The 20,453-nt window shown below is 36.1% G+C and overlaps 2 protein-coding genes, 1 long non-coding RNA gene and 2 pseudogenes across 3 annotated transcripts in view; 2 read left to right on the plus strand and 3 right to left on the minus strand.

Annotated features, from left to right (window-relative positions):
• The window catches only part of LOC146401763 (uncharacterized), a 909,931-nt gene that overhangs the window by 22,370 nt on the left and 867,108 nt on the right, over positions 1-20,453 (minus strand). The window lies entirely within an intron of this gene.
• Positions 6,281-7,207, minus strand: LOC100513800 (olfactory receptor 4K15-like). Its single transcript, XM_003128599.1, has one exon. The coding sequence runs from the start codon at positions 7,205-7,207 to the stop codon at positions 6,281-6,283; it is 927 nt and encodes a 308-aa protein (XP_003128647.1).
• Positions 8,812-9,746, plus strand: LOC100157911 (transcription factor AP-2 gamma pseudogene; annotated as a pseudogene).
• LOC146401764 (sodium/potassium-transporting ATPase subunit beta-3-like) lies at positions 9,960-16,206 on the plus strand (annotated as a pseudogene).
• LOC100155934 (olfactory receptor 4K15-like) lies at positions 18,037-19,026 on the minus strand. The gene has a single exon (XM_084970461.1). The coding sequence runs from the start codon at positions 19,006-19,008 to the stop codon at positions 18,037-18,039; it is 972 nt and encodes a 323-aa protein (XP_084826587.1). The 5' UTR covers positions 19,009-19,026.

Raw genomic sequence — 20,453 nt, forward strand, 5'->3', positions numbered from 1 at the left:
CTCTTGAGTTTTTTTTTTCCTGAATTTATCTTTTTTTTTCAATAAGAAATTTCTTGAAGGATATCCATATGTTTCCCCTCCAGTTCTTTTCCAAATTTGTTCAGAACTTAACATAACTATGCCTTTTGCTTTCACGGTCAGGGAAACTTTTAAATCAAATGTCCTTAAACATCAGTTATAAAAGCTGATTTTGTTATACTCAAACAGTATAACAGCCTCTGATTTTTCTCTCAGAATTTTTAATACCATCTTTCTTCATCCATGCATTACTCCTTACAATAGCTTTCCCTTGGTTTCCAATCCATCCCTTCCCTGCTGTGCATCTTGTGCCTTTCCATCGCTTACTCTGTACCCTTCGTAGTCTCTCTTTCTTGCTCCTCCTTGTTCCCTCACTCCCTTGGGTATTCCATTCACCTCTTGGCATCCATAATCACCTCTCTAGAATGACTTTAGATTTTATAGCACCATTTCTCATCATATTCCAGTATCCCAAAAGTATTCTGACAGTTTTATGCATGTGAAAATTACACAACCTGGTCTGGTCTGGTTTTACCTACACTACTCTCTAGCCAAATCAGATTGTTAAAACTTTTTAAAGTTGGTAGACTCTGCCTATTCATTTTCTCATGTCCTTCACAAATAGATGGTCTATTCCAGTGCAGGTATCATCTCCTCCAAAAGCCTTCACAGAGCTTAAGCTGAAATTTCTCTCTTCCTAGTATCATTATAATGCTTTGCTTGAACTTATGTGCTTTTCCAAGGTAAGAATTTTTCTATAATATCACTTCCCTACCACATTGAAAGATCCCTGAGTTCCTGTGCTTTTTGTATACCATGCACAGGATTTAGTATAGATATTTGCATGGAATAGATTCTACATAAATTGGTTCAGTACTAACTGAAATATATTTCACCTCATATATATCATTTTACCTAACATTTCTATGTTCTAATCTTCCTGTGTATAGAGGCCTTCCCAGTGAAGGTCAAGTCATAAACTGCATACATAAACTTCATCTTTAATAGAAGAAAGCATTTCATCTCACTAATAATACAAGCTCATTTTTGAGTCACCAAAGAGTGCCCATAAACAAACCAGCAAATGCAAAGATAATAAAATAATCCTTTTGCAGCACAGAGAAAATTATTTATTTGTGGTATTGGAAATAAACCATAGTTGGTTTACCAAATTTTTAAAAAATGATTAAAATAATGAGAATCTTAACAAAGAAGAAATTTGTACTTTATAGAGTTAAATAAGTCCTGTCTGGTTCAATTTAAGTATAAAATAAGTAAACTAAATCATTTATGCCAAGATATACCAGCTACAAACTTACAACCTGAATTTGGTGTTTAACATTCCCATGATTTTTTTTATAGTTTTACTTCATAGGCCTGTATCCACAAAGAAATATATAGCTTTGATTTGTATGTTTATTTAATTTCTCTAGGGATAGGTAAGCATGGCATAATGCATTTTTCTAAGTACAGAGTTTGTCATAATATGTGCAAGAATACATCATCTTCTTACACATAATTTCCCACAAATCCCTCCAAAGCTGCTAAAATAAATGAACATTCTCATCTTGGCTCACTTTCTTTTACTTCTAATACATTTTTCTCCCAATTGTGAGTTCCAAGGCACACTGTAATAATGTAAAACATAACTAGCATAATCCATTTTTAATGTATATCTTTGTTAGATACAACCTACCTCATATAAAGCATATCAGAAGTATAAATTGAATTCATCAGTTGTTCTATTGTGGAATTAATCTTTTTGACCTGGTGATACTTACAGATGCGTATTTCTTTTGTCAAATTGGAATAACATATGGTTTTATCTAAGTGACCAAATGAAGCTTTGGACCTTTAGTAATAGATAGCCAAGATTCATCTTCCAGTGGGGATTATTAATACCTTCAGCTACATACTCCCATTGGGACACAGTAAACAGCATCTCACATTATTGACAGTTACAATGAGGGCCATAGGATCATAGGAGAAAAAGAAAGGGTCATTTAGCTCTTGGGTGGTATGTAAAGTATCTTATGTGGATTTTACATAATTGAACCTACTACTCCAGGGAACATATGTGGAAAAAATATATTCTTTTTCCTAAATGAGAAACACTTTGCCTTGAGAATGAAAGACATATTGTGTCCTTGCTACTAGAGCACATGGTGATACTGAGGAAAAGGCAACTTTTGCATGTTAAAGTTGTGAGGAGAGCCACTAAAATAAAGTAGAATATAATAATTTATGAACTAAGAGGGGAAACAAAAGGAAATAAAAACTCAATCCATTTACTAGAAGCCAAGAATGGAGAAGAGAAAAAAACATAGTGAAAGCAAAGCATGAGTCCATTCTGCAACCATAAGTCTATTTCTCTGCTCACTTCTGTTTTGTGAGTTTGACTGTGAACTCAAATTCATCAGGACTTCATGTGGCCTAAATCCACTGTGATCCTTCAGAGGTTTTAGTCTTTGCTTTTCCAAAAGCACCCAAAACTTCATTGGCCCCTAGAGTTCCAAACATTGAACGTCAATTTTTCAGGTTAATGCTCTTCTGATTTTGCACAGCATGTAAATGCGAATTCTAAACTTATATGTAGGTAATCCCATAATTATAATTTCTAGGAGGAATCATTTTTTTCTATACATAAACCAGGAGTGAGGACAAATATTTTGGTCTTTTTCTTGTGCTCTTTAGTACCCTCTTCTAGTCCACGATTTGACTGAGAGTCCCAGAACTAAGAGGTCTAATTCTACCTCAAACTCTCACACAGAGAAAATTTCCCCATAATAGCCAAGCATTGCCCATCATTTTCATGACCTGCAGTCACTTTCCATAAACTTTCCTCTCCCAAATCTCCCACTGTTTCAGATAACATGATGTCATTTGTTTATTGTAAAGAATGTATCCAGAATTCATAAGTTATTTTTTTGTCTTTTTGCCATTTCTTGAGCTGCTCCCATGGCATATGTAGGTTCCCAGGCTAGGGGTCTAATCGGAGCTATAGCTGCTGGCCTACGCCAGAGCCACAGTAACACGGGATCCAAGCCATGTCTGTGACCTGCAACACAGCTCATGGCAACGCTGGATCCTTAACCCACTGAGCAAGGCCAGGGATTGAAACCACAACCTCATGGTTCCTAATCAGATTCGTTAACCACTAAGCCATGACGGGAACTCCCGTGAGTATTTTTATAGGAAGAATTTTTTTAATTTCAATACTGTTAATAGATGTGTAATCTTTGCTTTATAATACATGGATATTTTGTGAGGATCAATTGAAATGATATATAAGGACACAATTTATAAATTTCTTGTCAGTAAGTGTATGCTTTGCCTTATCATTACTATTATTATATAACACCTTCCTATATTGTCAGGTTATTATCTTTTAATTCTGTGTTGCACAGAAGAATCAACAGATGCTTACAGTGATGAAGTTATGAGGAAGAAAATGAGTAAAAAATTGTTCAAAATGCAATTGGTATTAATTCCTCTTCCATACTATGATTTCTTCTACATACTCTATTTCAGTAGCATAACTTGCCCTTAGGGCATGGCTTTACTTTGAAATGCTAGCAGTCAGAAGTTGAGTTTACTTGCATCATTTCTTCCACTTTCTGATTATGATTATGATTCTAACTTAACTTTCATGACACTCTCAGTTTCTAATTGGTGAAAAAAGAAGTTATACTACGATGAGAATTAAATATTAAATTTAAGTATGAATATGTAGACGTCTTTTGAAAATTCAAAATAATAATTTTATACTTTTAGAGAGTCTTGAAAAATGTATTATCAATTATGTTTTATTGGTCAGTGCAGATTAGAGCACATGATATGAAGATAGGCAAGGGAATACACAGAGAAAAATCATGCATTTAACACTGTTAGAAAAATCCTCTGCTTATGTATGGAGAGAGGTCTATTTTTGTATGTCCTCATGGAACCATGAACTTCAAGTGTCAATTCTAAACTTCAATTTAATACACTGATATAAGTAAACATTACTTGTGGGTCAAATTTTGGCATTTGTAGCATCACAAATATGTGAATCTATTTGCTTTCTGAGTTCAGATAATAAATTCTACAACATAACCTATTTGCTTTTTAGTCCCTAAGTTTGGATAGTTTATAGTGAGAGTCACATTGCAAGAAATGCCATTCCTATATACAAAAAAAAAAAAAAGACCTCAATCTATTCAGTTCCTTAGTTCAGACAAAAAGAATTTGAATAGCAAGGAATATGATTGTTTGTATTTGTATACATACGCAGAGAAAGGACAGAGAGAGAGCATGAGGTCTGCAGTCAGAAGTCTTATTCTGTCACCTGAAATTGGTGAGAACTGAAGTTTTCCTCATTTAAAAATTTATGACAATAGATACCTCTAATTTGTGATCCCAGATAAGAATATGGCTGTAAAATAACTGTAAATTATTCTTCTGAAACCTTAAAATATTATTTAAACATCAGACATTATTTTAGTATTTTGTACATTTTCATATTTACCAGGCTATTGGAAGAAGCAGGAATGTAATAGACACATTTTATAGGAAAAAGCTTTTTATTGAAGTACAGTTGATTTACAATATATATTAATTTCAAGTGTAGAGCACACTGCTTCAGATTTTTTCAGATTAAACTCCATTGAAAGTTATTACAAGCTAATGGATATAGTTCCCTGTGCTATACAGTATATCCTTGTTTCTTATCTATTTTTTACATAGTAGTTTGTATCTCTTAATCCCATATCCTTAAAATTCCCCTCCCCCATCTCCTCTCTCCTCTGGTCAGTACTAGTTTGTTTTCCATACTTATAAGTCTATTTCTGTTTTGCTGTATATCCTTGTTTGCATTTTTTTTCTTTTTCAGCTACACCCATGGCATATGGAAGTTCCCAGGCCAGGGCTCGAATCTGAACTGTAGCTGCAACCTATGCCACAGCTGCAGCAATGCTGGATCCTTAACACACTATAACAGACCAGGGTTCAAACTCACACCTCAGTAGTGACTGGAGCTGCCCCAGATGCACCACATCAGGAACTCTTGTACTATTTTTTCAGATTGCATTGTAAGTGTTATCATACAGTATTCATCTTTCTTTGGCAGACATTTCACAAAACGTAATAATCTCTAAGTCCATCCACATTGCTGCAAATGGCAGAATTTTCATTCTGTTTTATGGCTGAGTAATATTTCATTGTATATACATACACCACCTCTTTTTTATCTCCTCATTGTTGATGGACATTTGGGTTGCTTACATCTCAGGGCTGTTGTAAATAGTGCTGTTATAATTGAGGTGCCTGTATTTTTCAAATTAGTGCTTTAATTTTTTTTCTGGATATATACTCAGGAGTGGAGTTGCTAGCTATATTTTTATGATGATAGTTATATTTTTAGTTTTTTGAAGCACCTCTATATTGTTTTCTATAATGGCTGTACCAATTTATACTCCCACCAACAGTGTACAAGGGTTCCCTTAGGAAAATAAAATTTTATTATCATTGGGGTCCATAAGAAGCTGCCCCAAAATTTGCCTCAATGGCATATTATTTTGAATTCAGGTTATTTCAGAAATGGCCAGAGTAAGAGGGAAACTCTGACCCTCCTTTCTGTCTCCCTGTAAGCAGGAAATAAATCTCTCATATGAATGGTGCACTCCCTGTAAGTAGAAGGACACCCTTACTTCCAAAGATAGGGAATTTGGCCAAGAAACCTACATGAAAAAACTTGTTAGTTGTTTAATTTACAACCTCAAGCCCATACTCTGTTTTTATTCTTCACTAATTGGGCACCCCAAACCTGAGTTTTCTTGTCCTGTCAGTGCCTCAAAAATTTATCTTTTCTTTGTCTAAAAAGTGTAAAAGCTGCCTGCTTTGGCTGCTTCTTAGTTTTCATTTCTGTGAGATCTCCAGGAGCATGAATTAAAATGTGTTTCTTTTTCTCATGTGAATCTGTTTAGCATCAGTTTTATTATTCATCCAGCCATAAGAACTCACAAGGGGTAAAAGAGGAAATACTCCCCTCCCCAACATTATAAATAACTTTAGTTTGAAGAATTGTATCACAGCAAAAAAATGGGGATCCCGTTTGCCTATCATCTAAGATAATTTGTTTACTGTTATGATAGCAAGCACTATGAAAAGGGAAAAAAAATGTGTCCTATGGTATTTGAGGCATAACAGTAATTCACAGAGGAAGACACACTAACCTTGTTGTTATAATGGGTTGCTATGATCACAAGGGAGAGCTGGAAGACCATTACGAACTCACCTCTCGATGCCTTAGTTTTTGCATGGCTGATATTACTTCCTTATTTCTTAAGGTGTAGATCAAGGGGTTTAGAAGAGGGGTAAAAACAGTGTAAAATATTGAGAGGACCTTGTCCACTGGGAGGTTGTTAAAAGGCCAGGCATAAATGAAAATGCAGGGCCCGAAGAAGAGGGTCACCACAGTTATATGGGCAGTCAGGGTGGCCCTTGCCTTGGCCATGCCCGCTGAGGAACGCCGCTGCACAGTAACCAGGATGACCATGTAGGAGACCAGCAAGAGCACAAAGGAGCTCATGGCTATTAGACCACTGTCTGAAAGCATCAGGACCTCAAGAGTGAAGGTGTCTGTGCAGGCAAGTTTGATAACCAGGGGCAAGTCACAGAAAAAACTGTCCACTTGGTTGGGTCCACAGAATGGAAGGTTTACTGTGAAGACCAGCTGACTTACTGAGTGCAGAATCCCAATGAGCCAGGAGCCCACCACGAGGCTGGTGCACCTGCGCTCACTCATGATGGTCGCATAATGCAGGGGGCGACATATGGCTACATATCTATCATATGCCATGGCCACAAGGAGCATCATCTCACCACCAGCAAAGACATGCAGGAAGAATATCTGGGCCATGCAACCCTCAAAAGAGATGGTCCTGTGCTCCTCAAGGAAGTCAACAATCATCTTGGGGGTGGCAAAGGTAGACAGACATACATCAATGAAAGAGAGGTTACTGAGTAGAAAGTACATGGGTGTGTGCAGGGCAGGTTCAGAGATGATTGTGAGCACAATGAGGAGGTTCCCCAGCACAATGGATAAATACAAAAGTGTAAAAAATGCAAAATAGAAAAGTTGTAGCTCTCGAGGACCTGAAAGACCGTGCAATACAAATTCAGTCACTCCTGATTTATTTTCTTGATCCATGATTTCAAATTGCTGAAATTGGATCAGAAATGTTCCTGTAAAGTGAAATGGAAAAGCATCGTAAGATTGAGAGAGTAAATGACCAAAGTCAAGCCAGGTATCACATTGTATTCAACACATTTATGTTCCTCATTAGCACACAAAATATACATTGCATACAATCATTTATTTTGTCATGACTGGATAACCTTGGCTTTCATCTCTGCATCTGAGCATGATAGTTTTATTCTAAAAACAGAAGTTTACCCATCATCTTACAATTTCTAAATTCCTGAAATTAGAAAGAAATTCTAGGGTCATACTGACAGGTTTCAAAAGCTATCTCCTTTAATTCTTAGCAGTATGACCTTGGGCAGGCTAATTAAATTCTCTATGCTTCAGTTTTTGTACTTGTAAATTGGGGGAAATAATAGAATGTGGCTCAGAGGATTGCTGTAAGGATTAAAAGAGTTACAGGTATTTCCTGCTTATTCAAAGTTTGCTTTATACCACTTTGCTTTTACTAAAGACTTACATTAGCACCTGTTTTCAATAACTGAAAGAAATCCAAAGAAGGTTTTTGCTTTTTGAAAAAAGGTAAATAAAATGTAACCATAGGGTTCAGCGAGATTTTTTGTGTGTGTGTGGCGCTGTATTACATACCATATGACTGTAAGAATAAGCTTAGAATAAACATGGCTGAGTCTGCAGAAAAGGTCCTGAAGTTTAATACCATATAGAAAAAAAGAATTCACTTCTAGAATATTAAGAGGGAGTTCAAACATAGAGAAACAAATTCAATCTCATTCACAGAATGGAAAATACAGACAATTATATTAAAGTAGTTTTTTCACAGACAGCTATTTGAAGTGGCAGAAGTATTAAAACTTACATGAGTCACTACTCATTTGCCATATAGACTCACTAAGCAAATTGGAATTTGTCCAGTCTTTTTATTTCATAAGTTCCACATGAAGGCACTTATCATGACGATATGAGAAATATGTTCTTCTCAGATGGCTTGCGATACTTCTTGTACTTTATACTCTATTTAAAAGGAGGAGAAAGTGAAAATGGATTTCTCATTGATGAGTAACTTTGCCCCAGTGGGGCCTTGCTAACAAGCCCTTTCATGTTATGGACTAACAAATATCATTTCTATCTAGGGATTCACACTTCCAAAAATCATGCAAAAATTACCATATTGTAAAGGTATAAATCACCTAGGCAAGAGAAAATATATCCTTTCTTTCTTCTTTTCCCAATTAAACATAATTCAAAAATGTCTACAAATTCAGTTTCTACCAGAATAAGAATTTTAAAATGAGCAAGACAAAGTGCTTATCTGTAAGTAGCCTGCAATTTAGAAGGGCAATTAGAAATAAACAATGAAAACATACAGAGGAAATAGATGAGCATACATATTTTAAAAGAAGTAACAAAATTACATAGGTGTTCAACCTTGGGACAGACTGTATTCTGTTGGAAAGATCAGGAAAGGAAGAGGAAGGGTCAAGGAAAAGGATGACGTAAATACAAAAGGGACGGGAGACAAAATATAGTAATCATAAATGGCCTTAATATGATATAAGATTTTGAAAGGCAGAGATAATGAGTGAAGGAAGATGACACAGCTCATGGACTGTGGCACCATGAGTGCCCATAGGGATGCCTACCTGCTGCTGCCCTCTTTGCCTGCCATGGACCCTTCAGGGTTGGCCAAAAACCCAGGGCTCCAGGAAGGGTGCACCAGATGGAGGAGGTGCACAATGTCGACAACCAGCACCCACTTATGCTGAATCAGTTATTCATGAAGATTCTGTTTCAATGACTCAAGGAGACCCCTTGAGTCTCCCTTGTCAGAAGGAGCTCGTGGGGGCTGTGATATATCCCACTGAGGTCTTCTGCTCAGTTCCTGGAATACTGTCCCTTCTCAGTTCTACATCTAAATACAAAGTGACCATTGCTGAAATCCAGAGGCGACTATCCTGCCTGAGTGCTTAAATGCCTCTTTACTGGGAGGTGTTCTCCGAAGAGCCAAATCTAAAAATGGTGGCTGGTCCTTGCACTAGAAATTGGACAAGATTGGGTTGACTCTTTCTGCTCACATTAACCCTCCTGATGTCTTTAGTAGAAGGTTAGGCTGTTCATTTGGCCTGGGACGTTGTCTCTGTCTTCGAGGCAGAATTTCCCAGTAAATCCATGGCCAAATATTTAACTGGACCTCATCTCAGAAGATGGACTGAGATGGCAACTGGGAAAAACATGCTGCTGGCCACACAGCCAAGTGTGTAAGGAATTCATGAAGCCTACCAATCAAGAGGGAATTCCCAACGAGAACAACTGGCCCACCCCAGTACTACTCATCTCATATCAGCCTGACTACCTGTGGGTTTGGCAGCCACAGGTAATCAGTGGCATCTGTGCCACTGTGGCTGTTGTGCAGAACTATGTAAAAGATGTCCTAACAGTCACAGATAAATCAGGTATGAATCCTGGAGACTAGAGTCCAGCCAATTCTAGCAAAGCCCTGGGGAAGATGGCGAAACATAGGAAATAAAATGGGCATGAACAAGGGCCAGAGAGTTTGGAAGGAAACAGACTCCAAATCCATTCTCAACCAAAACAGCCTGGAACCCCTCTTGTCTGGGAGACAGAGTTTGTTATCCACATTCCCATTAGAAAGGGATCCATTTCCAAATCTAAACATCTCCTCCTGGATTCCTTGTATTTCTCTAGAGAGCACTGAAGTGCATCCTTAACTCTGGGTGAGATGACAGGTACTGGTTCTTTTTATTATTAAGCTTATATCTTATTTTTTGAGCCTCATTCCTTTTTCTGAACGTGGTGCCACAAGTTTTTGAACCTTTTAAATAAATTCCCTGGGCGAAACGAAAACACACACACACACTCAGCTGTTGAAATGTCAAATTCATGTGATTCAGGTCAACAATAACTTGCAGGGTTAAGGTAAAAGTATTTATGTACCTTCTTCAGGTCTATTCCTACACCCTTAGGAGGCAAAGATTCTCTCTGCTTAGCAACTGGTTAATAGGTGGCATTTGACATACTTTTACCCCTTGCTCAAGGGGGCTCTTTGGATTTTACAAAATTTGTAGAAACAAAGCCGGCTGATGATTTAATTAATTTTAATGATATTTCAATTTAATTAATTTAATTTAATCCAATTTCTTCAAATTGGACTCACTTTGAAAAAAGACTTGTTCCTTTAAGGTATGGAAGGTTTATTTTGCATGTTTATCTCACACCTTGGTGTTTGGGGGAAACTTGAAAAGGGTAGGAATGAAGTTTTGGATTGTTTTGTTTTGTTTTGTTTTGTTGCTGTCTGTCACCCCAAGTCCTAGAGGAGGCTCTGCATTTTGAGAAACTACTGAATGCACAGATTGTATTTATGCATAATTTAATGGGGTCTATAAATATGGGTGCACTTCTTATGACTTCTTGAGAAATGGGAGTCAATTTTAATATTAACCATTAAATGTGTCAGGGTAATCTAAGTCTCAGTTGTAGGTTTTATTCATTATGTACACAAGGTATGAAGAATTAAGAGGAAGCATCCTGAGCTCTGTTCTTGACACAGGAGACTATTTAACTGAAGCTCTCTGTTCACAGAGCAGTACCTTTGTCTCATTCCTGTTAAGCTGACCCAGAAGATTAAGTGTGAGGTAGAATGTGTGCGTGGATGAAAATGGAGATTTGAAATTGAAATCCTTGCCTATAAATATTCCTCAAATAATTGTAAATATGAAACATGTATAATAAAAGTCTTCTTAATTTAAGAAAAAGAAAAGAAAGAATTTCTGTATTTAGCTAAACAGAGATCAGTAGTGACCTTGAAAGAATTGATTTTAGTGGAATATGGAGATGAAAGCCTGATTAGAGTAGGAATAAGAGAACAAAAGAAAGAGATAATAGAGACAGTGTGAATAATCCTGCTGAAGTTTCATAATCTCTGAAAGAGAAGAAAAGAAATGACATATTAGAAGAGCAGAAATCAGAGGTCCCATCATGGCTCAGCAGAAACAAATCTGACTAGTATCCATAAAGACACAGGTTCAATCCCTGGCCTCACTTAGTGGGTTAAGGATCCGGAATTGCTGTGACCTGTGGTGTAGGTCACAGACACAGCTCAGATTTGGCATTGCTGAGTCTGTGGCATAGACTGGTGGCTACAGCTCTAATTCAGCCTCTCGCCTGGGAACTTCCATATGCCATAGTTGCAGCCCTAAAAAGAAAAAAAGTAAAAATAAAAACAAAAGAGCAGAAATCAATGAAACAAAAAATAGCAAACTATCAAGAAAATCAATGATACTAAAAGATCTTTTCTTTTCTGAAATAGATCTTTAAAAATGATAAATATCTGGACAAGAGTTTCCTTGAAAAAGACACATGAACCCACATGTTCATTGCAGCACTATTAACAATAGCCAAGACATGGAAACAACCCAAATGTCCATTCACAGATGAATGGATTAGGAGTATGTGGTATATATACACAGTGGAATACTACTCAGCCATAAAAAAGAACAAACTAATGCCATTTATAGCAACATGGATGGAACTAGAGACTCTCATACTGAGTGAAATGAGTCAGAAAGACAAAGACAAATGCCATGTGATATCATTTATAACTGGAGTCTAATGTACAGCACAAATGAACATTTCCACAGAAAAGAAAATCATGGACTTGGAGAACAGACTTGTGGCCACCCAGGGGGAAAGGGATGAAGTGGGAGGGATCAGGAGCTTGGGGGTATCGGATACAACTTGGAATGTATTTACAATGAGATCCTGCTGAGTAGCATTGAGAACTATGTCTAGATACTTATATTGCAACAGAACAAAAGGTGGAAAAAAAAAGTATACGTGTAAGTGTAACTTGGCCCCCATGCTGTACAGCAGAAAAATAAATAAATAAAATAAAATAAAATAAAATAAAATAAAAAATGATAAATATCTACCTTCACTGACAAAGACAATAAAAGAAACTAATTACCAATCACATGAAGTACAGAGGGGAATATTACTACTAACCCTAATGGACTACACAAACATTAAAGAGATAACAAATGAATTTCATAACCCACTTTATGTCAAGAAATTAGACAACTTAGATAAAATGAACCAATTCCTTGAAAGACACAAACTGCCCAATTCACTCAAGGATCAGTAGATACTTAAATAGCCCTGTATCCAATAAAGAAATAGAATCTGTACTCAAAAATCTCCCCCAAATGAAAGCTCCAGTGCAAGATTATTTCCTTGGTGAATTCTACCAGACATTTAAGACAGAAATAATATCAGTTCTAAACAATCTTTCAGAAAATGGAAGATTAAAAACTTCCCAACTCGTTTTATGAAGCCCAGCATTAATTCAATATAAGAGCAAAGCAAGTATATCACAAGAAAATTACAAATCATTGTCACTCATGAATACATATGTAAAAATCCTCAGATAAATAAACATTAACATTAGCAAATCTTATCTAGCAATATGTATGTGCAATAATATATCATGATGAACTGGGGTTTATCTGAAGAATACAAGTCTGGTTTAAATTCAGTACCATTCAAGAGTTCCCTGGTGGCCTAATGGTTAAGGATTTGGCATTATCATTGCTGTGGTTTGAGTTCGATCCCTGGCCCAGGAACTTCCGCACGCTGTGGGTATGGCCCAAAATAAATAAATAAATACAGTTCATTACATTTACAGACTGAAGAAGAAAAATGAGACCATTGTCTCAAAAGATAAGAAAAAAGAGAGAAACCTAACATCTATCCGCAATAAACACTCTCAACAATATAGGAGTAGAAGGAAAATCCCTTAATCTTTAAAAGATATCTTAAAAATGCAACAATTCTTATCATACTTGATGAAAGACTGAATGCTTTTCCTTTAAGATTACTAACAAAGCAAGGGTGTCTTCTCTCACCCCTGCTATTCAACATCATACTGAATGTCTTAGGCACTTTATTAAGGAAAGGAAAAGAAATAAAAGGCATAGATGGGGAAAATATGAGATAAAACTATACACCTATCAGGAAGGCTAAAATTTAAAAGATACATCATACCAAATTTGGGTGAATACATGTTGGAACTACAACTCTCCAAGGAATGTGAGAATGTTAAAATGATATAAGCCCTTTGGATAGCAGTTTGACCATTTCTTTAAAAAGTTAAACTTATGCACCTATAATATGATCTATACATTTCTTTCCTAGTTATTTGTCTTTAAGGAAAAGGAAAGAAGAAAGAGAGTGAGAGAAAGGAAGGAAGAAGGAAGGCAAGAAAGAAGGCAGAAAAGGAGTTCCCACTGTGGCAGAGCAGATTGAGGATCCAGCATTGCTGCAGTTACTGCTCAGATTCATATGCCACAAATGTGGACCAAAACATAAAAATAAAAAATAAAAAAAGAAAGAAAGAACCTCCATGGGCCAAAAAATAAAAATAAAAAAGAGAAAGAAAGGAAATATATACGTATACAAAGATTTATGTATAAATGAGCAGCTATATTTGTAGTAACCAGAAGCTAACCAAAATACAAATGTCTGCCAATTATGAATGGATTAAATAAACTATAAATGTGTATATATCCATACAATGGAAAACCACTTGGCAATAGAAAGGACAAACTATTGATATATGTGACAAAAAATGAATGAAATTAAAATTTTCACACTGAGTAAAAGAAATCAGATCAAAAAATAACAAAAATATAATACACCAGGGAGGAGTAGAAGATAACTGCTGGATGCCATGGGTATGTTATTTTATTGTGATACAGTTTCACTGACATATAAATATGTCAAAATTTATCAAATCATGCATTTTAAATATGTTCAGTTTATTGTATATCAATTATACATTAATAAAACTATCTTTAAAAATATAAACCATAGGACTCAATAATCTAGGAACTTATTCAAGATAAATGAAAATTTACGTTCACACAAAAGCTTTAATATGTATGAAAGTCTATAGCAACTTTGTTCATAATCACTTAAAATCAGAAACCACTCAAATATCCTTCATCTGGTAAATGGATAAGTAAACTCTTTGCATTTATACAATGGAATACTATTTATCACTAAGGAATTATTGATTCATGCAACAATCTTAATAAATTATAAATACATTTTTCTAAGTGAAAGAAGCTAGACCCAAAAAAGCTACATTCTTTTTTTAAAAATAATTTATTGGAGTGTAGTTGATTTACAATGCCGTGTTAGTTTTAGGTGTACATCAGTGTGACTCAGTTTTACATATACATATATCCATTTAACATACATACACTACTATATATGAAACAGACAACCAACAAGGATCTACAGTAAAACACAGGGTACTCTACTCAATATTCTGTAATAAGCTATATGGGAAAAGAATTGCAGAAAAGCTATATTCTGCATGATTTCATTTGTATGACAATCTGGAAAAAGCAGAACTATAGGGAGGAAAACAAATCAGCGGTTGACAGAAGTTTTGGGAAGCGGGGCAGAAGTTGTTTATACAAACAAGGGTAGCACCATGGAACTTTTAGGGTGATGGAACCCATCTGTATAAAACTGGGGGATGGACATATAACTATGCACTCTAAAAATTCCGTAAAAACACAAGAACAAACTAAACATTACTCTTTGTTAAAAAAAAAATCACACAGATAATTACAGAAAAAAATTTACATTTCATAATGTATCAAAAGTACAAACAAGATGGTTGAAACAGTAATAGAATATATTATTCTATTAATATATTCTATGCTCCTAATTAAAATATTCTGTGCTCCTAGTAGAAGATGAAATCTTAACACAGTTTACATAATATAAAAGCTTCATTATAAATCAAAGAAGTACAAAATAAAACATAGTAAGAAATATTTAGTTGCTCATTAAATTAGCAGATTAAAGGTTTACACTAGCAAAAAAAAGATGAAACACAGAGGAATACCATTCCTTTAAGAAACATAATTATTAGGAATTTAAAATATTTGAGGAAATGTTTGTAATATATCATGTGAAATATATCAGTATATTTATGAGGTCTGAATGACCATAGCTGGCCCTAATGCCATCCAGTTGCAGATATCAGGTGTTCTAGACCAGCTGCCAGCTCTCTGTTGCTGTCACCTGGCTGTATAGTCTAGGTGGGAACACACATTGGTCTCCTGCCATCTCTATCCCCTCAGCCACCAGCACCTGTGTGCTGCACCATTCCTAATCATTTCAGTGCCTGACCACATATTGCGATAAAAGAGAAATTTTGCAACCAGAACTTGGCCAAGTAGAAGCTCTTTATCTACAACAAGACTAACAGGAAAATCTTGGGAGGCACTGCCAAGACCTGGGGGGTGGGAGTCCCTGAGATGCCATTTTTGTAGAATCACCTGCTCTCATCTAGGTCAGTAAATGGTCTACTTGGGAGACGAGACTCTCCATTCTCAGCTTTGTTTTCTATAAAGGAAAGGACAATAAATGAAGGCTAGTGATGTGCATATTGGTGACAACAATAGAGAACATTCTGAGCCATCACCCAAAGAGACAGTACTTCCTGGACTAGTAGTGAGAGGGAGAGAAAGATTTTGTGTTGCTCTTCTGTTTAGTCTTCTGTGGGTTACTAGCTGCACTCTTCTTATTCACAATGTGGGGTATGATTCAGACTCCAAAAGATGAGGTTCCAAAACATCATGACCAGCTTCCTAGTCTAGGACTTAAGGTTATTCCAACGCCAGCGACTGCACTGGATACACATTCAGTATGTCTGATTCAATTTCCTATAAGGGGTTTGTTGCAGACCTCAATAATTTTCAAAAGCTGTATTAGTTGAACAGAATAATTCCACAGTATGTCCTGATGGTGTAGTTTTTGAATAGAAGGTCCCAGTGTATTGTGCTTGTCATTTTCCTGCTACTTTACTTGAAGCATGTGATAGCACCAATGATTTTGGTGTTTCCAAAAAAAAACCTTGTATTCTTATGAAAATAAGCAGAATAATTGGGTAAAAGCTTCAAGAAGAACCAAGAATAATTGTGTTTTAAAGGAAGAAGCCAGGACTGTTCTGCCAACTTTCCCTCACTATAGAGTTATGGACTTTGGTTTCTATATTATGAGGAAAACGTGCATGTAGGATATCTCTAGCAATCATTGCCCTCCTTGTAATCTTTGATCATGCTGCTGATACCAGGAAAGAAGCAATAATATAGTACATAACAAGTGAGTCATCCAATCTAAAAATCCAAGATGAAGAGCTGCCATGGTAGCACAGTGGTAACAAACCCAACTAGTATCCCTGAGGACACGGATTCGATCCCTGGCTTGCTCAGTAGGTTAAGGATCCTGTATTGCCATGAGCTGTGGTGTAGGTTGCGGATGCAGCTCGCGTCTGGCATTGCTGTGGCTGTGGTATAGACCAGCAGCTACAGCTCCGATTCATCCCCTAGCCTGGGAACTTCTATATGCCGCGAGTGTGGCACCAAAAAAGACGAACAGGAGTTCCCGTCGTGGCGCAGTGGTTAACAAATCTGACTAGGAACCATGAGGTTGCGGGTTCGGTCCCTGCCCTTGCTCAGTGGGTTAACGATCCGGCGTTGCCGTGAGCTGTGGTGTAGGTTGCAGACGCGGCTCGGATCCCGCGTTGCTGTGGCTCTGGCGTAGGCCCGTGGCTACAGCTCCGATTCAACCCCTGGCCTGGGAACCTCCATATGCCGCGGAAGTGGCCCAAGAAATAACAACAACAACAACAACAAAGACAAAAAAAAAAAAAAAAAAAGACCAACAAATACAAATTAAAACAAAAAAAATTCAAGATGATGGTGGCAAGTTCTTGGGACACATTATATTAAAAATCACAGTGAAGACACAATATGAGTAGGAAACCTCCACAGAGGAAATTCTGTGTTGTCTACCTTTCATTGCATCAGCTGCACCTGACATTCTAGAGAGAGACCACCTTGAAGGAAGTTAAGGTGATTAGAATACTGTGCTGACATCAAAATATGCTTCTAGATCATTATGTTCAATGATTTCCGGAGTAACTGCCTTTGAGTTTGTTGCCCTTTAAAGCAGTGTGCAGACACCGTATTAGGACCCAGTAAGTGCCTGATTCAGAACATGTATGATGGGGATCTTGTCCTATTTTATGTGGTCTTACAGCTAGGTGTCTAAAGCTTCATGTGCTGGGTTATAAAAATATTTTATGGATTTAAAAGTGTTTAACTCATATTTTGATGTAAGCACAGTTTTAGGGATAAAATGATAAAAGAATAAATGGTACCTGACCAACATAAAGTGATTTTATATAAGCTGCAGAAAATGTGGAGCTTTTAAGTAAAGTCCATTAGGTTCTACAAATGAGAAAGAAAAATAAAGGTGGATTTTATGTGTTGTTTTTTTATAAAATTATTTTACATGCTAAATTAGTCTGTTGATCTTTTTGATGTAAAATGTATGAAAAAAAGTTTAATGGGATTGTTTTTAGTCCTGGAACTAAATCTTACAGATTATTTGAAGTATTTTAGATTATAAAGGAAATGGAATTTTTAGTTTAGCCAGTATGAATATGCACCTAAATTTTATGAAGTTAATTTCATACAATATAAATTTTATAATAGTTAAACATCTTGTCATTGATATTAGGTAGCAAATATAAGCAAATTAACTATAAACTATAAAACTATACCAAAAGTAAGTATAGTTAGAGAATGTATAATTGCATGTAAGCTTCTTTATTATAAATATTTAACAAGGAACATATATTACATTTATCACTTTAAATCAAATTATTTTAAAAAATAATGGTGTTCACAAGAAAAAAGTAAAGTCCAATTTTTTTCTCAACTCAACAAACCTAATCTTGAGAGAGACAGATGAGAATGCAGCCTAGAATTTACATACGTGGTCTTTAGTTTATACATTGCTGATTTCACCTCTTTGTTTCTCAATGTGTAGATAATGGGGTTCAATGTAGGTGTGAAAACTGTAGAGAACACAGAAAGGACTTTATCTACTGGAAAGTTGCTAAAAGGCCAAGCATAGATGAAGATACATGGCCCAAAAAAGAGGGTCACTACAATGATGTGGGCAGTCAGAGTACCTCGGTCTTTGGCCATGTGCACTGAGGAACGCTGCCGCACAGTGACCAGGATGACTGCGTAGGAGATCAGCAAGAGCACGAATGAAGTCACCCCCATGAGCCCACTATTCAAAAGCATCAACACTTCAGGGACATAAGGATCTGTACAGGCAAGTTTGATGACCAAAGTAAGGTCACAGTAAGAACTGTCCACTATGTTTGGACCACAGAAGGGCAAGTTTACAGTGAAAGCTAACTGGCTCAGTGAGTGCATGACCCCAATCACCCAAGAGCCTACTACTAGACCTGTACATTTGCACAAGTTCATGATGGTTGCATAATGGAGAGGTTTGCATATGGCTACATACCTGTCATATGCCATGGCTTCAAGGAACATCATCTCTCCACCAGCAAAGATATGGAGTAGGAATATCTGGGCTATGCAGCCCTCAAAGGAGATGGTCTTGGGTTCATAAAGGAAATCATGGATCATATTGGGGGTTGCATAAGTGGCCAGAAACACATCAAGAACAGAAAGATTACTGAGCATGATGTACATGGGTGTGTGCAGGGCAGGTTCAGAGATCACTGTGAGGACAATGAGGAGGTTGCCCAGCACAATGGTGACATACAAGACATTAAACAACATGAAGAAGAAGTATTGGAGCTCCCAAGAACTGGAGAGTCCCAGCAACACAAACTCAGCCACCCTAGAATTATTTACTGGGTCCATGAAGTACCTACAAAGAGAAATATTAGTAAATTATTATCAAGAGCAAGAAAAGTATACCCGAATCCTTATGGGTTCTTCTCAACATTAATTTGAAATGCTCTACAGTTATTCCTATTAGGAAATATTTTATCTGTAATTTTGACAAATATATTCTTCTCTCAATTACACTTTCTAATGAAGGATATCTATGAGGTGTAAATGAAGTAAATAAAGAACTCCATTTATATATTTGTGTGTTAAATGTGATGCTAAACAAACATACCAAAAAATCAACATGCAAGTATCACAATTAGTAGGAGATGTTAAGGCATTCACAATTTTTACTACCTTCTTGCCTTGCTGATTTTCACTATCTGATTGGGATTATCTACAAACAGCTTCAATTCTTAGAGAACTCTTAAGAGGGCACACTTAAGAAGGACCAGACCTATCTTGTTCCCTGTGACTTTTACTATGAGTTTCTCTCCTCTTGCCTCTGTCCTTTCTCTATTATTTAACCTTCACAACTATATCATTAAAATTTAATCCATTTTGTCCCTGAAGCTACAATAGCTGTTTTGGTTTGGAATAAAGTCCTTGAAGGTTGCCCATATGTCAGTACAGAATATTGATAGATAAGACAATAGCTATAAAATGCAAGGGTCTGATTTTGTTAACATAGTTGAAAAGTTCTGAAGGCCAAATGTAACATTTCACTTATCAATTTTGAAAACTTCCAAAAGGGGAATTTTAACCAAGATATGGAATTGGTAGGTGCTGACCAAGATTTCTCTGACCTAGTAAACTAAGGTAACTTATTTGACAATTATCCAGCACAAAATGTCTTCTCATTATGCAAAAGTTGAGGTAATAAACAATAGGAGACAATAAAAAAATAACAATTAAGATAACATACTGTTGAAAAAATCACTTTGTTGTACAGCAGAAATTATCACAACCTTGTAAATCAACTATACTTCAACAAGACTTGTTAAAAAAGAAAAAATAAACAATTTGCCAATAGATTATTAAATAATCCATTCTTCCTATGTTCTCTCTGCAGTTTCTTTGGAAGAATTCAGAAGGAGCTTCCAAAGAGATAGACAAGACTTTGAGGATTCATTTTTTAAAACTGTGTTTTAAAGTTTTTAGTTGGAAAGAAGATAGGTTTTTTTCTTTTAGGAAAAATATTCTCATTTTTCATTTTCTATGTTACAGTTATAAGTGATAAGTGTCAGTCTCCATAAAATTTATGAAGTAAAAGGATGATGTCAGTGGGAAAACCTGTGTAATTTGAAAGTGCTTTACATGCAGTATGGAAACATTAAAGTATTTATAATAATCTGGTAAGGAGGAGATTATTGCTCCCATTTTTCTTAGAAGGAAATAAAGTCTCAGAAAGGTTAACTAATATGCTCAATATTATACTAATCCAGAACTTCATCCCATAGCTTCAAAGCTCTTTC

The sequence above is a fragment of the Sus scrofa genome, chromosome 7 (assembly GCF_054392235.1).
Source record: "Sus scrofa isolate SSC_HxYL_T2T_F1_AM1 chromosome 7, Sscrofa_HxYL_maternal_Yorkshire_Landrace_v2.0, whole genome shotgun sequence".
Classification (NCBI taxonomy): domain Eukaryota; kingdom Metazoa; phylum Chordata; class Mammalia; order Artiodactyla; family Suidae; genus Sus; species Sus scrofa.

Bases quoted from the DNA above. Each gene is read 5' to 3' on its own strand.
- LOC100513800 (XM_003128599.1), bottom strand. From the start codon at position 7,207: ATGGATCAAGAAAATAAATCAGGAGTGACTGAATTTGTATTGCACGGT.
- LOC100155934 (XM_084970461.1), bottom strand. From the start codon at position 19,008: ATGGACCCAGTAAATAATTCTAGGGTGGCTGAGTTTGTGTTGCTGGGA.